Genomic DNA, 14,751 nt, shown 5'->3' on the forward strand with positions numbered 1-14,751 from the left:
TCCTCTCTACTCATTTAAACCTACTTCTGAGTAGCATTGGTTTAATGATTTAGATAGACAACAGAGAATCATAATTTAGACTAATGTAGGAAAACGCACATTAAAGCAATGAATAACATTGTGTTATGGTGGAACAATGATCTGGTCTGATAATTTTCTTTTAAGAAAGGAGATACATTGTTATAAAAATATAAGAAGGTTCGAAGTCCTACAACTGCACACAAAACCTTCTACCAGTGCACAGGCACTCTCCAGATTTCCCTTCCAACTGCAACATGTCGCATTGCATTGGAAGCTATTCAAGGAAGACCATACAAGTTTGCAGGGAGGACAAGAACTGTGCTGGAAAGGAGAGGTTCCAATACGTGTGCAAAAACTATCAGTGGCTCTTTACAATTTGCTGCAGATATACATGAAAAATGCTAGGAAATGACATTTCCCAAAAATGTATCAGGTTTACTGTTTAAAATAAACCACAAACTTTGAAATTACTAAATTTACCTTAAATGAGTACTTGCGGTTTATATGATCTTCAGGTCCAACTGTAGATATTACATAGCTAGGCAATGGTATACTTCCAAGAACAGATTCTTCTCTGCTGTCTTTTGAATGAAGAAAGAAACAAATTAACTTCCATATTTCAAATGAAACACAAAATGTATTCATGCTATTAAGCATATATTGTGCAACAGCCCACATCTTGTGTGACTTATGTTAGCTGCACTATGTGTATAACTTGTGTGCTTCTTTGGGGGGCAGTTGGGCACAATACAGTTCCACAAGCCATTTAGGATCCCAGGAGCTAGTACCATTGTTCAACAGCAGTAGATGGCATTTGAGATATAGGCTGACAGAAAGGTTATGGAGGGACTAAACCTTGGAGGGACAAGGTGCACTCAGGGTTTGCACTCAGGGTTCCAGGTTCAATCACTGGCATTTTCAGTGAAAAGGATCAGCGGATAATGTGAAATATCTCTGCCTGAAGCCCTGATTAGTTGCTGCAAGTTAGAATAGACAATACTGGGTGAGATAGACAAAAACATTGATCAGTTTTTCTGATAATTTCATGTGCTTTATTAATGTTACATGTGACTCTCCTCTTTTAGCAACACAAACATTTTGTGCATCTCACAGGCCTCTGTATTTTCCAGAACACTGTTATTGTTTGTTAGGAGCAGAGAGAAAGAAATACTCCTAGCAATCAAGAATTGTTTGAAGGAGACAAATTAGAGGGCGAGGGAAGAGAGAGAACTGTTGTCACCAAGAACTGGGAATGGCAATTGGTTTGCATAGATGTTCTTCAATCAAAAAGGTAAGAAATGCATAGTTTAGCTTCCATAAATGACGCCCTGACATTAATGCAAGCAGGAGGTAGGGAGTTGTTCTCTAGCATTCTCCCAGACATTTTGAACACTAAAAAGCTCAGTTTCTAAGACTTTAGAAACAAATGTAACATTTGTGCTCAGCTCTCAGTTCCACAAAAAATATTAAAATCAGATCTTTATTCACTAACCTTTGTAGTAAAATAAACAATAATCAGCAAGCACAAACCATCGCCTTTTCCACAATCTCATGCCAGAGCTATCCTAAAAATACAAATAATAAAATACCAAAATTGTAACACAGACAGTAGAAGAAACGACACAGCACTAAACAGAATCTGAAATGTATATATATTTTCTTTAACATATGAAAATATGCTCATCAACAATCATGCAAAGCTATGGCATAACCTTCCCAGTATCATGATTTTCTCATACTACTTCCCAAAAGCTTAATTTTTTTTGTTACTGGGCATAATCTAACTGGTGCTCTTAAGAACATGGAAGGCTTTTGATTCTGCAACCACTTCCACTAATAAAAGCGGAACTTTCGCTTGCAGCCCCCATGCTGCTTTCTACCCTCTTCTGGCAAGTCTCCCAACTCTCTTGAACTGATTTTCAGGGCGTGCTGGGGGAGGCAGAAAGGAGCCAGAAAAGGCAAAAATCACATCTCTTTCTTTATTGCTAGTGGAGCCACCCACTGGATCAACTCTTCCATCACTAATTAGATACCATTATTATGAAGAAAAAGCATATTACAATTAGTGAATGCTAGTTAGCAGACATCAGTAATGCACAAATGACAGATATTATTAGTATGCTGGATGGATCAAGATCAGTGGAGCAGTAGTGGCAACTGTATGATATATCTGAACATGTTTATGTTTTTAATTCTGTATAGCTTGGGAAAGGTTTTCAAGACTGCAGTGCTAATAATGATACGGGCAGAGTTCATCTTTCATGTCAGTAGAACACTGACAGGCACTAACCGCTGACCTTTTTGTTTCCAGATAGTTGACCTGCCTGGCTATTTATTACATGCTGCCTAGGGCTGTGCTGTAATTTTATGCAATAAAACTAGTTATGTTAATATACGTGCAGGACACAGTAATTTGCATTGTGATAATTTTTTAAAAATGTTAATTATATTTATAGAGTCTGGTATTTCATACTTATTGCCTCCTGGAAAGGTGTTTAGGTTACAATCTTTCAACTTGAACTGTTCACATTTTGATATGACTAAGCTTTTATCCGCCTCTGCCTTAAATACACAGCATCCTAAGCTGTAAATCTAACACTCCTACACTATATAATTTGACAACTGTGGTACTTATTCACATGCACACACAAATATTACAGTTGTGTTAAAGCTCTTATTGGTGGTCTATTTTCACCTAACAATCACGATCTGTTCATAAGTTGTCCAAGGAAAAACAGTAGACTTTTTAGTATGCTATCTAGATAACTCATTTGCAGAACTACCTGCCTATTAGATTACTCATAATATAAACATGTATTTTCCTATGTTAGATTTTCTACAAAGACTGTACACTTATACTAGAGACAGAAAACAAGGCAAGAAGATTTGAAGGTCAATTCTGAGATTCCCTGATCACATGAAATTTGAATTCCAGGAACTCCACTCCAGCGGTGGAGCAAGCCACTCAGGCTTCTGGGGCAGCACACCCAGGGGTAGGGCAAGCTGCCAATAGGGGTGGGGCAAGTCGCCCACAGGGGCAGGGGGAGGGCGGAGCAAGTTGCCCCAGGGGTGGGGCGAGCCACCCATAGGGGTGGGGCGAGTCACCCATAGGGGTGGGGCGAGTCACCCATAGGGACGGGGCAAGTTGCCCACAGGGGCAGGGGGAGGACGGAGCGAGTTGCCCTTAGGGGCAGGGTGCATCATCCACAGGGGCAAGGCGAGACGCCTACAGGGGCGGGGTGAGGGAGGAGCGAGGTGCACCGTGGGGCCTCCGGCGTCTGCCTGCCTCCTCCCACTCAGCTGTCCTACAGGAGAGATGCGTGGCTCGGGCACATTGCAGCCCCCGCAGTGAGTGCCACCCGGCATTTTGTCACCACCCCCCAGTGGTGACACCCGGGGCGACCCACACCCACCGCAACTCACTTCCCCCGCTTCTGCTCCACTCCAGCATTTTCAAATGCTATGCAAAAAAAAGTTCCTTTTCACCAGGCAGTTCTGATTTAACTCACTGCAACACATAAATATAATTACAAACTCACCTGCTTATGAAGCCAGCCTCTCACCACAACAGGAACATTAGGGTTTCTCCTAATAGCCTGGTCTCTTTTCCCAAAACTGTGTATTTTATTGCCAGATTTTACCACCTTCAGACAAGTATAATACAGCAATAGTAAGTGCATGACATGAGCAAACATAAAAAGTACACATACAATGTATTTTTTTATAATGTTCCCTAATTTGTTACACAATAATGCAGTATTTAAACGATTTTGCCACAAAATGGGTATTATCAGTTACTATACAATTACACATGTTTCCATTTCCTCTACATCTTTTAATTCTTTCTAAGAATCCAGTTATTCAGCAACTCCTTTCTACAGACAAAACATCCTCAACTGGGGGTATATCTAGCAATTTATCATTGTATCTTGGGGCTAATCTGAATATATTAATTTATGCTGATCAAGAGGGAGGAAACTAGCAGAAGTCCTTGGGCTTCTGAACCCAAATTCAGACTAGACTACAGCTTTTGTGAAAAACCCCTCCTGCTTAAATACTGGTATTTTGAAATCAAATCTTCTCTTTCAACTCCTCCTTAACTTCACACACTGACCGCACTGATCAATTATGTTAATTGAAACCATGGCGTAAGAATGAATGTGTCAACATGTTGGCTCCTCAGGATGAGCCACTTTCCTCCTCTCTGGGCTTTTAACACTCAGAGTATTGTCTGAACCCGGGATCACGGTTAAGGTCATTCTTCCTCAACCATGATCTGTAGCCAAGGTTTGTCATATGGTTAGATGTCATAGTCAAGAAGGAGAGACCTTAACCATGATCCCAAGTTCCGAAAACCTTGTTTTATCTGACATCCCACACTGACCTAAAAAGCTAGGAGGAGCAAAGTAGGTGTGAGCTCCTCAGCAGGAGCCCAAACATTTGTTAGGATATTTCCGTTCCACCTTAAAAGGGAGCAGGCTTTTGTAAGCAACAGAGTCTGCGCATGTCCTATTCACAGGATGTTTATGCTTGCTGTTTTTTCCTTTCGATTCCAGTCGGCTCAGACACGCTGACAGAATGGACGTGTTTTCTTTTGTTCTGTTAAACGCTAAATAAAGTCTGTAAATTATGCTCTTCTGCTCTTCTGCGGTGCAAGCTTTCGGCTGCGTTTCTGCTGATAAAGAGGGTGCACCAGCCTAGGAATGTGGCTAAGAATTTCCAAAGGCTTTGTGCCCCTAACTGTTGGATCTGCGTGAGTACGGGAGGCCGATGGACGTCCAGAACTCCGGCTTGGGGGCTCATGATGGACACTATCTCCCTGGCAGTTTACCAACAACAAGGTTTCGGGCCCAGATTCACGGCACCTACAGAAGAGTAAAGCTGCAACAGACTGCGTTTAAGAGGTATGGTGGGAAAAGCGAAAGAAATGAGGGAGGCATTTGGCTTTTCTGTTTTACCTCTTTGATCTCCGGCAAGGCTTAATTGGCCTGGGAGCTGAGCCAAAAAGGCTTCGTGATTAATGGCTGCCAAGATAAGGAGTCTTTCAAGTTAAAATAGACTCGCGGCTCAAGTAAAAAGCTGAGATGGATCTCTTACAGACCTCAGAAACTGCTCCGTGTCCACTAAAGCTGAATGGCCACAACTATCAGACCTGGGCAAGGTACTGTGAGGGCCAGATGAGAAGGCTTGGAGTGTGGAATACTGTTTCTGAGAACCCCCCAGCCCCTGTGACAGATGAGTGGAAAGCACAGGATTCGAAAGCCATGGGGATAATTTTGCTCTCAGTAGCTCCTGAAGAGTTAATCACCTTGGCTGGCAAGGCAACTGCCCGTGAAATGTGGGATGGGCTTAAAGCCTGTCATCTCCGACGAGAGGCTGGGTCTGTGTTGCTTTATTTCAGAAAGCTGCACAGGAAGCGTTTGGAGCCAGGGGAAGATCTTAGAGCCCACGTTTTGCAGTTGCAGCATCTCAGACAGGAATTGGCTCAGAGAGGTTTCAATATGCCTGAGTCACTGTTTGCTATTCTCATCCTGGACTCCCTGGATGAAAGCTATCATGCCGTGTCAAGTCAGCTGGCGACCCTCCCTGCGCAAGACCTCACTGCTACAAAGGTCTTGGCAACTTTGCAAAATGAATATGATAGAAGGAATGCAGCTGAATCGGCTTGTGCGCTTCAGGGGGAGCAAAGTGGGACAGCATTCCAGCCTCCAGGGGGAGCCAAAGCGTTGGCAGCTGTGAAGTGCTGGAACTGTGGGAACCAAGGTCATACTCAGAGGTTTTGTCCAAAGACTGGAAATAAACAGAGGAAAAAGCCTGCAGGTGGCCCGAAGCAGAAGGGGGGTGGAAAGCCCGCGGCGCCAGGGAAAAACAAAGCGATGTTTGCTGGTACAGCTTCACCAAAGGCTAAAGGCACGTCTGCAGATGGCCAGAAGCAGGGGGGCAAGCTGCAAAAGCCCACGCCAGTGGAAAGCAAGGTTTTGCTTGCTGGCACAGCTTCACCAAAGGCTAAAGGCACGTCTGCTGGCCAGGAGCAGCAGGGGGGCAAGCTGCAAAAGCCCAAACCGCTGGAAAACAAGGGTTTGCTTGCTGTAAAGACTGCTCCAACTGCCAAAGGCAGGTTTATTGTGGACTCAGGTGCCAGCCGCCACGTCTCCAAGGACAGGCATCTCTTTATCTCCTTCAAGCCCCAGGAAGGTGAGATCCACCTGGCTGATGGAAGGACGTTGCAAATTGCAGGAGAAGGGACTGTGAAACTTGCAAGTTTGCACACAACCATCAGCGGTGTACTATATGTTCCAGGCGCTGCAAGCAACTTGTTGAGCGTCCCACAGCTTACTGGACGTGGTTTTCAGATTTCCTTCAAGAGGAGCATCTGTGTCATCAGTAAAGGCAAAGAGGACTATTTGCATGCAAAGTTTATGGATGGTTTGTTCCATATAACTTATGAGGACACTGCTGTTGTGTCAAATGCTGATTCTTGTTGTGTTGCACAAACTAACAATGTTCTTCATGCAGGTTGCATTCACGATGCGCATCGAAGGTTTTGTCACCTCTCTTGGAAGGCACTGGCCAAGATGCCAGAGGTGGTTGAAGGTTTGAACATCAAACCCTGTAAATTTCACATGAAATGTGTATCTTGTGCAGAGAACAAGGTGAAGGTTGCTCCAAAGGGCAAGGAGTCTAGCAGGCAGGCTTCCAAACCCTACCAGCTAGTGCATGCAGACCTGGTTGGGCCACTTGCGCCCTCTTTAGGAGGAGCAAGGTACTTCATGATTCTGATTGATTCTTTTTCTAGGTACATTCATGTGTATTTGCTCGAACAGAAATCGCAAGCGTTTCCGAAGTTTAAGGAATTCTGTGCTTGGTTGGAGAATGTGCACAGTAAACGTATTTCTTGTTTGTTTACTGATCGGGGCGGGGAGTTTACTTCTCAGCAGTTTGAAGCTTTCCTGACTGAGAAGGGAATCCAGCATGACATGTCAACGCCCAGATCGCCATGGATGAATGGGCTTGCGGAGAGAGCAAATCAAACATTGCTGCAAGGAATCAAGACCTTGTTGCATGATGCCAATCTCCCTGATAAGTTTTGGGGGGAGGCTTTGGGGAATTTTGTTTATTCTTTTAATCGCAGATTGTCATCACCCATTGGTTGTACCCCCTATGAGAAGATGTTTGGCAAGAAACCCAACACCAAACACATGAGAATTTTTGGTTCTGACATGTGGGTACGCACACAACAAACCAACAAGCTTGGGAAGCGTGGGGCACATGGTTTGTTCATGGGGTACGAAAAAGGTGCATACAGGGTATGGATGACTGACTCTAAGTCCATTAAGTTCACAAGGAGTGTTGAGTACAATCCTAAGTGGGGGGAAAATGTGGGAATTTTCCAGAGTTACCCAGAGGAGGATGAAGGTGATGTCAAGCAAGCAGCTAAAGATGAGAAAGCTGCTGCTGATGAGGATGAGGATGATGATGATGAGGATGATGATGATGATGATCAGAGTTCGGATTCCAGTTCAGTGGGCGGCGCTGCTGCTGCTGCTGGTGTCAGTGACAGTGACGACACAGCAGACTACCAGAGCGCAAAAGCCTCAGTCAGACCATCTGATGCATCTGACAATGAACTGGAAGAACCACTGTTCACCATTGGTCACTTTTCTCCTAAGAAAGAGGAGACGAGTCCAGAAGACTTGCGTCTAGTACGCAGATCTGAAAGGGCGACCAAAGGCAGACCTCCAAAGAGGTATGCTGATGAGTTTGCTAAGACAGCAACTGCTGTTCTTAGTAGCTCAGAGAAGGTATGGGAACCTTCAAGCTTCAAAGAGGTTCAGGAGTTAACCTCTAAAGATGCTGAGCCTTGGCTTAATGCCATGAAGGCTGAAGTTGATTCCTTGAACAGGAACCAAACTTGGGAACTGGTACCGGTAGTCCCAGGAATGAGACTGGTTGGCAGCAAATGGGTCTTCAAGGCCAAGACAGACCAGAATGGCAAGGTAGTCAGACACAAAGCCAGATTGGTTGCCAGAGGTTTTTCACAGGTACCAGGACAGGATTACCACGAGACCTACTCTCCCACAGTCAAATATGAGAGCATTCGGCTGATGCTCAAGGTCGCTGCGGAGGAGAAACTGCATGTTTCCCACCACGACATTAATACAGCTTTTTTGTACGGGATTTTGAATGAACAGCTGTTCATGCTTCCACCTGATGGGATGGAGATACAGAAGGGTATGGTCTGTAAACTGCGGAAATCCTTATATGGTCTCAAGCAGAGTGCCAGGTGTTGGAACACAAAACTCACTGAGACATTGCTTTCTCTAGGTTTTCACCAGGGCAAAGCTGATCCATGTGTGTTTGTCAAGGAGGAGGGACAAAACAAACTGTATTGTTTATGTTTTGTTGATGATCTTCTGATGTTTTGGAAGAATCAGGCTTTTTACCAAAGCACCCTAGCTCAGCTGAAGGAGCACTTTGACATGAAGGATCTTGGTGAGGTATCCAACTATCTTTCTCTGCAGGTGGAGAAGGACCAAGCAGGTAATTTTCTGGTACACCAAACACAGAAAATTGCTGATGTGTTAACCAGGTTGAATTTGGTTGATGCAAACCCAGCAGACACACCGATGGTGACAGGTTACCAGGTAGACAGTACTGCTGAAGCGTTTTCTGACACAACGCTATACAGATGCATTCTAGGCAAGCTGAATTTCATTGCCAGATGTTCAAGACCTGACATTGCTGTAAGCTGTAATCTGCTTAGCAGACATGCCAACAATCCTACGGTTCAGGATTGGAAAGCTCTGAAGCGCATAGCCCGCTATTTGAAAGGGACTATGCACTACAGGCTGAGATTCACCAGTCAGAAGACTGGAGGTCTTGAAATCTTTGCAGATGCAAGTTTTGGAAGTGACACCACGGATGGGACAAGCACTTCTGGTGTGTGCTACATGTACAACCACTGCCTGTTTGACTGGTTGTGCAAGAAGCAAACAACAGTGAGCCTAAGTTCCTGTGAAGCAGAACTCAATGCTCTGTCATTTTCACTCATGGATTGTGAATGGTTGATGCAACTGTTTAAGGACATCAGGGTGTCTGTGAAATGTCCTATACAAGTGTATCAAGACAATAGATCGTGTTTGGCTTTGCTGAACTCCGAGAGTTGCAAGCAGAGAACCAAGTACTTGCAGATTAAGTTACATCGTGCAAGAGAGTGTATCCAGAAAGGACTGATTCAGGTGTCCTACATGGCAGGAAATGAAATTCCTGCTGATCTGTTGTCTAAGGTTGTTAACAGAGAACAACTAAAGGTTTATGTACAAAAGTTGCAATTGGGTGAACCACAGGTACAACAGGTTACACGGAAAGGGGGAGGATGTTAGGATATTTCCGTTCCACCTTAAAAGGGAGCAGGCTTTTGTAAGCAACAGAGTCTGCGCATGTCCTATTCACAGGATGTTTATGCTTGCTGTTTTTTCCTTTCGATTCCAGTCGGCTCAGACACGCTGACAGAATGGACGTGTTTTCTTTTGTTCTGTTAAACGCTAAATAAAGTCTGTAAATTATGCTCTTCTGCTCTTCTGCGGTGCAAGCTTTCGGCTGCGTTTCTGCTGATAAAGAGGGTGCACCAGCCTAGGAATGTGGCTAAGAATTTCCAAAGGCTTTGTGCCCCTAACTGTTGGATCTGCGTGAGTACGGGAGGCCGATGGACGTCCAGAACTCCGGCTTGGGGGCTCATGATGGACACTATCTCCCTGGCAGTTTACCAACAACATTTGCCTAGTCATGGTAAGTCATACCCATGCTCAGAGTGATGTGTGAACTAGGCCAGTGAAAATCTGCCACATCACAGTCACTTCCCATTGTAAGTCTTAAGTTACATTATTCATTCTTTCTCCGATTATATAAGGGGGCAGGGAGCCTAGCCCTGTCTTCTCCCATCCTTCTGTGTAGGCATGTCTGGAAATTTACCAAAGTCCTCTTTAAGATCAAGTACGCAGCTTTCTCCTTTTCTATTTTTAAGCACATTGTAATATATCAATATTGATTATACATGGGTAATATGTTCAATTTCTGCCATGAGCTTAGGGTGGCATAACATGATTGCACTAGTGAGTGATATATCATTTTATTCCTCAATATAGTAAAATCCTTACACTCATGCCATAGACACAAATCTTAATTTCAGGAGCAGAATCAGAATCACTATGACTGAATTTACCATAGAATAAAGCCTTTTACTCTTGGTTAAGCTCTTTCTACCTTCATGTCTATGTTAGGAGGTATAGTGAGAAAATAAATCTGCTTAAATGTAGGCTTCCATACGGTCCATAATTTCCCTGAAGTGGCTTGCTAAAACCTGTCTTTTTTTTTTTACTGCACATCACATTTTTATAACTATTCAGTAGCAGGAATTCTCCAACAGTGTCATAAAGGGCTCCCCAGTCATGAAAGAAACTGCTGAAGCATCCTCAAGCATGACAGCCAGACAAAGACAATAACTCTTATAGCTGGTTGTCCTCTCAACCTGAGCATGGGGAAATGAGTTACAAAAAGAAAGGAACTAGAGCCATATCACAGCATGCAACAATCTTTACAGCTCTTCACCTCAGGGGCATACCAAATTAAGAAACAATAAGCCATACTTGACCCCACTAGCTGTTTCGACTACACAAACATACAATCATTTGAATAGTACTGCTTGGAAATGAGCAAAATGATACTTTACGCCTCAACAAGAGCTACACAAGAGTGGGACTTGGAGGAGTATCCTAGTAATGATCTTTACATGTTTTTTGTTTTGTTTTGAAGGAAAATGCAACTAAAAACTTTTCCAGTTTCTAAAATAGGGCTTTATACACCAAAATCAGCACCTTGAACTTAGTCCAGTAGCTAAATGGCAGCTGGTGCAATTATTTCAATTAGCTGGGTAAAGTGCTGGCCTGATCCATCTCGCTGTTCCACAGCATGACAAGAATCTATTGGATTCCATTGGTATCCAGGAGTAGATCATCATAATCTATCTACCACCCCTGCAGGGAATGACTGAAGCTACAAGTACAACCTCATCATGAAAATAGGGTGACATCTACACCCCTGTTTCCAGACCATGCCTTCCTCCCTCTGGAGCAAAAACTGAAATCAATACTTTGCTCTGCACTATGTGTCAGATGAGTGACAACCTGAGACAGCCTCATGGTTGTCATGGAAGCTATGAAGTCATGAGCCAGAACAACCAAGGTAGCTTCAATATGGATATTCATCAAACACCACATACAAGACCACCTCTGCCAGCTCAGTCACAGAAACTGCTGGACAGCAGGGTGGACAGTACACCAGCAAGAACTATAGATCACTGTATCCTTGGCATGATACCAGGTGCAGGACCTCACAGTAAGCTCCAAGACAGAGGGTGTTCCTGGTGATGGAAGTTCTACGGACCATAGCCACTCCTCTCTTCCATCCTGTCCCCAGTTCCTGCAAGCCAACGCTTATGCAGCACTGAGTATCCAGGTGGGTGCAGCCGGGTCAGATCAACTCCTCCCAGCACACCCACCCAGGGCTCAGTAATACACGCCAGATCAGCACTCTAATCCAGGAACAAATAATGGATAACAGGTCAGTGAGCACAGCAGATAAGCAACCAGGAACCAGCCCATGGCAGTGGTGGGAGCAAGGAACAAGGCGTACATAGGTTTGTCCCCATCTTCCTTGGTAACCTATCGCCATGGCTACAACTCCCACTACCCATGATCACTGAAACTGGGATGGCATCACCCGTGCCCTTCCTTCTCAAACTCCTCCCAAACATATTATGCAAACAACAACAGTCCATCAAGAAAATCTACCACAACCAATTATACATATACAGAGCTCCCTAGTCCATAAGGGGTTCCCTTTAATTTCTGTTACCAGAGCAGCTTTATAAAATGACACTGTCCAATATAATGAATGGTGCAGCCAAACACCATGATACAGTATATAATTTTTTAAAATGATTTAAAAGAAATGCTTAAAGCTGATATTGTCCAGGTAAACAGTGTGAAAGAAAAAACTGAAAGCAATGAAACAGAGAACATGTACCACAGTGGTTAAGAGAAACAGGAAGCTTCTAGCTCAAATCTTAACTCAGCCACGAATCACTATATGACCTCAAAATGACTGATGTGCCATATCTGTGCAGATCTAATGAAGTGCAATGATCACCTTGCCCAAGGGCTAAGCTCAGTCCTTGATACTGTTCACATTTCAGAATAAGGGGGGCGGGTATGTGTCTTACCTTGGAGCCAGGTTTTGTATCTACAGTGGATGTAGTCACTGCAGTAGATGTTTCACTGACCATGCTTGAGGGTCTTTGGTTTATCCGATGCTTGGACATAAGTGAATTTTGCCTAGGAAAAAAAGAATAGGGCATTTATGACATATTTAAGCTCCCCCACCCCTGGGGGCCTTTTGCTCTTGTATAAGCATGCCACAAAAGGATAGATAGAACTTGTGAGCTTTTCTACACTTGCGCCAATGCAGTAAACTGTTCACTTACAACAGCTTTTATTACAGATATCACTGCTAACAGAAGCATGCTCATTAAGTCTGTCCTGCAATCTAAACACAATCTTCTATAGTTCAGCTAACAGATGTGCATTAATTTACTTACATCATATTTAACACATTTATACAGTGAAATGATTTTATGAGCCGAATAAGCTGATACAGTCAGTAACTGTAATTTTCTGCAGAGTGCAAGAAATTTTTATTTAGTTATTTCATGCAACTGAACAGGACTCAAGAGGGGAACATCAGGCCAACACCAGCTTCAGGCATTACACAAGCCTGGGGTCCTACCCAGTTTGGGCTAGCAACTACTTCCTGGTCAAGCTCACTCTCAGCTCTGACAACAACCTGGAGGAGGTAGTCTCCTTCCTGATGAAGCACCTGCTCCGGGGGATAGTGGTACCCCTAGTGGCCAATCCTGTGTCACAGGCGGCCAAGGATGTGTGGAGATAAAGAGCCACAAGGTTAAGAGCGCCGGAGTGTGCAGAGGCTGAAATGAGAACCAACACAGTCAGTAGGCAGAGCAGGGGTGGCAAACCTGTAGCTCTCCTCAGATGTTGTTGGACTACAACTTCCATCAGTCCCCAGCCAGCATGGCCAATCGTCAGGGCTTTCAATCAGTTTCAGCTGGTGGCCCAGCTGCACACCTATCTGGATAAGGATAGCCTAACTTTTGTTGTCTATGCCCTGGTAACCTCTAGGTTAGATTACTGCAACACGTTATAAGTGGGCTGCCGCTGAAGATGGTGCAGAATTCAGTGGCCAGGTTTCTCACCGCGGAAAGACGGTTTGAGCATATAATGTCAATATAATGTCAATCCTGATCCAACTGCACTGGCTGCCAATTAGTTTTTGGGTCCAAATCTAAGTGCTGATTTTGACCTCTAAAACTTTAAATGGCTGAGAACAGCAATACATTAAGGACTGCTTCTCCCCATATGAACCAACCCAGAGCCTGCAGTCAACATCTGGGGCCCTTCTTCATATGCCTCTTCATATGCTTCATATGCAAGAGGTCCAGAGGGCAGCAACCAGAGAATGTGTGTTTTCTGCAGTGGTGCCCTGCTGGTGGAATGCTTTCCCTGGGAGGTTTGCCTGATGCCTTACATATTATTAGGTGCCGGGCAAAACCTTTCCTCTTCTCCCAGGTCATTGGCTAATTAAACAAACTGTGATTTTTAAACTGGGGGGGTATTGTTTTTGTTTGCTATTATGGTATGTATTTCTGTGTTTTGATATTGTAAACCACTGTGTGATCTTTGGATGAAGGGCAGTATAGAAATAATAATAATAATAATAATAATAATAATAATAATAATAATAATAATAATAGTTATTGTTAAGAGGATACAGCTAAAACCACACATCAATGTTATAAAAAATAAATTAAATAAGTTAAGAAAACTAATTAAGGGAACAGGAGCAGGTAAGCAGCGCCTACTTTAGAGATGAGGTCAGTGAGTGCCACATGAGTTTTTGTTGCTACTAGTTAATGCAAAGCCAGTATTAAATAAAACATCAACCATTCAGGATTCATTTCAGCATGAGACCTAGTTCACTTAGGTGTTTCAGTTAGTGGTTGCTCAGATGATTTCACATTGCAAGCAATAACCGAAGCTATCATGGGCAAGAAATTTTGAGCTAGGTCCAATTCATGAGCCATGGAAATTGAATGTTCTTACCATTAGCAATTATTTGGCACTCCAGCAAGTACAAAACAGGGAAGCTGACTTACTGACTCACAATATCATCTTGACTACATGATCCTCTACATGTCAAACTTAAAAAGTAAAGCACACTTTTCTGCTGGTGGCTGTCTTATAAATTTCCACTACAAAAACTGAAGCGTGTTTATTTGCATTAGAAAGCTGGGAACACACACACACATATACACATAAGCTTTAATACTGGGGCAGCCTAGAAACTGGAAAATCAGCAAGTGAAATAAATGCCTTTAGCTGCCAAGTCTCTGAATGCCAGGAGATAACAGACAAGTGTGTGATTTCCCACATTCATATTTGTAAGACTGATCATGTTGCCTCTTCATTTTTCCATTAACTATATCAAGACTCTTGATTTTTCCTGCAGATATGAAACCATTCTTATAGCTTCCCTCTTCCCAGAGCATCCCCATTGTTATGACAAATCATGTGAAATATTTCATTTTATAGAATAAAT

The 14,751-nt window shown here is 43.5% G+C and overlaps 1 protein-coding gene across 31 annotated transcripts in view; it reads right to left on the reverse strand.

Moving 5' to 3' along the window:
* The window catches only part of PLEKHA7 (pleckstrin homology domain containing A7), a 167,536-nt gene that overhangs the window by 60,939 nt on the left and 91,846 nt on the right, over positions 1–14,751 (reverse strand). For all 31 annotated transcript variants that reach the window (XR_014519438.1, XM_083476542.1, XM_083476545.1 and 28 more), the window contains 4 exons: positions 12,302–12,413; positions 3,561–3,665; positions 1,514–1,586; positions 502–602 (listed from right to left, as the gene is read on the reverse strand). Coding sequence is in view for 30 of the 31 variants with exons in the window: in XM_083476542.1 (XP_083332668.1) it covers positions 502–602; positions 1,514–1,586; positions 3,561–3,665; positions 12,302–12,413 (391 nt within the window). In the remaining variant the exon portion in view is untranslated. The remainder of the gene's footprint in view (positions 1–501; positions 603–1,513; positions 1,587–3,560; positions 3,666–12,301; positions 12,414–14,751) is intronic.

This window comes from Podarcis liolepis, assembly GCF_965112155.1.
Source record: "Podarcis liolepis genome assembly, chromosome: 1".
In the NCBI taxonomy this organism is placed as follows: domain Eukaryota; kingdom Metazoa; phylum Chordata; class Lepidosauria; order Squamata; family Lacertidae; genus Podarcis; species Podarcis liolepis.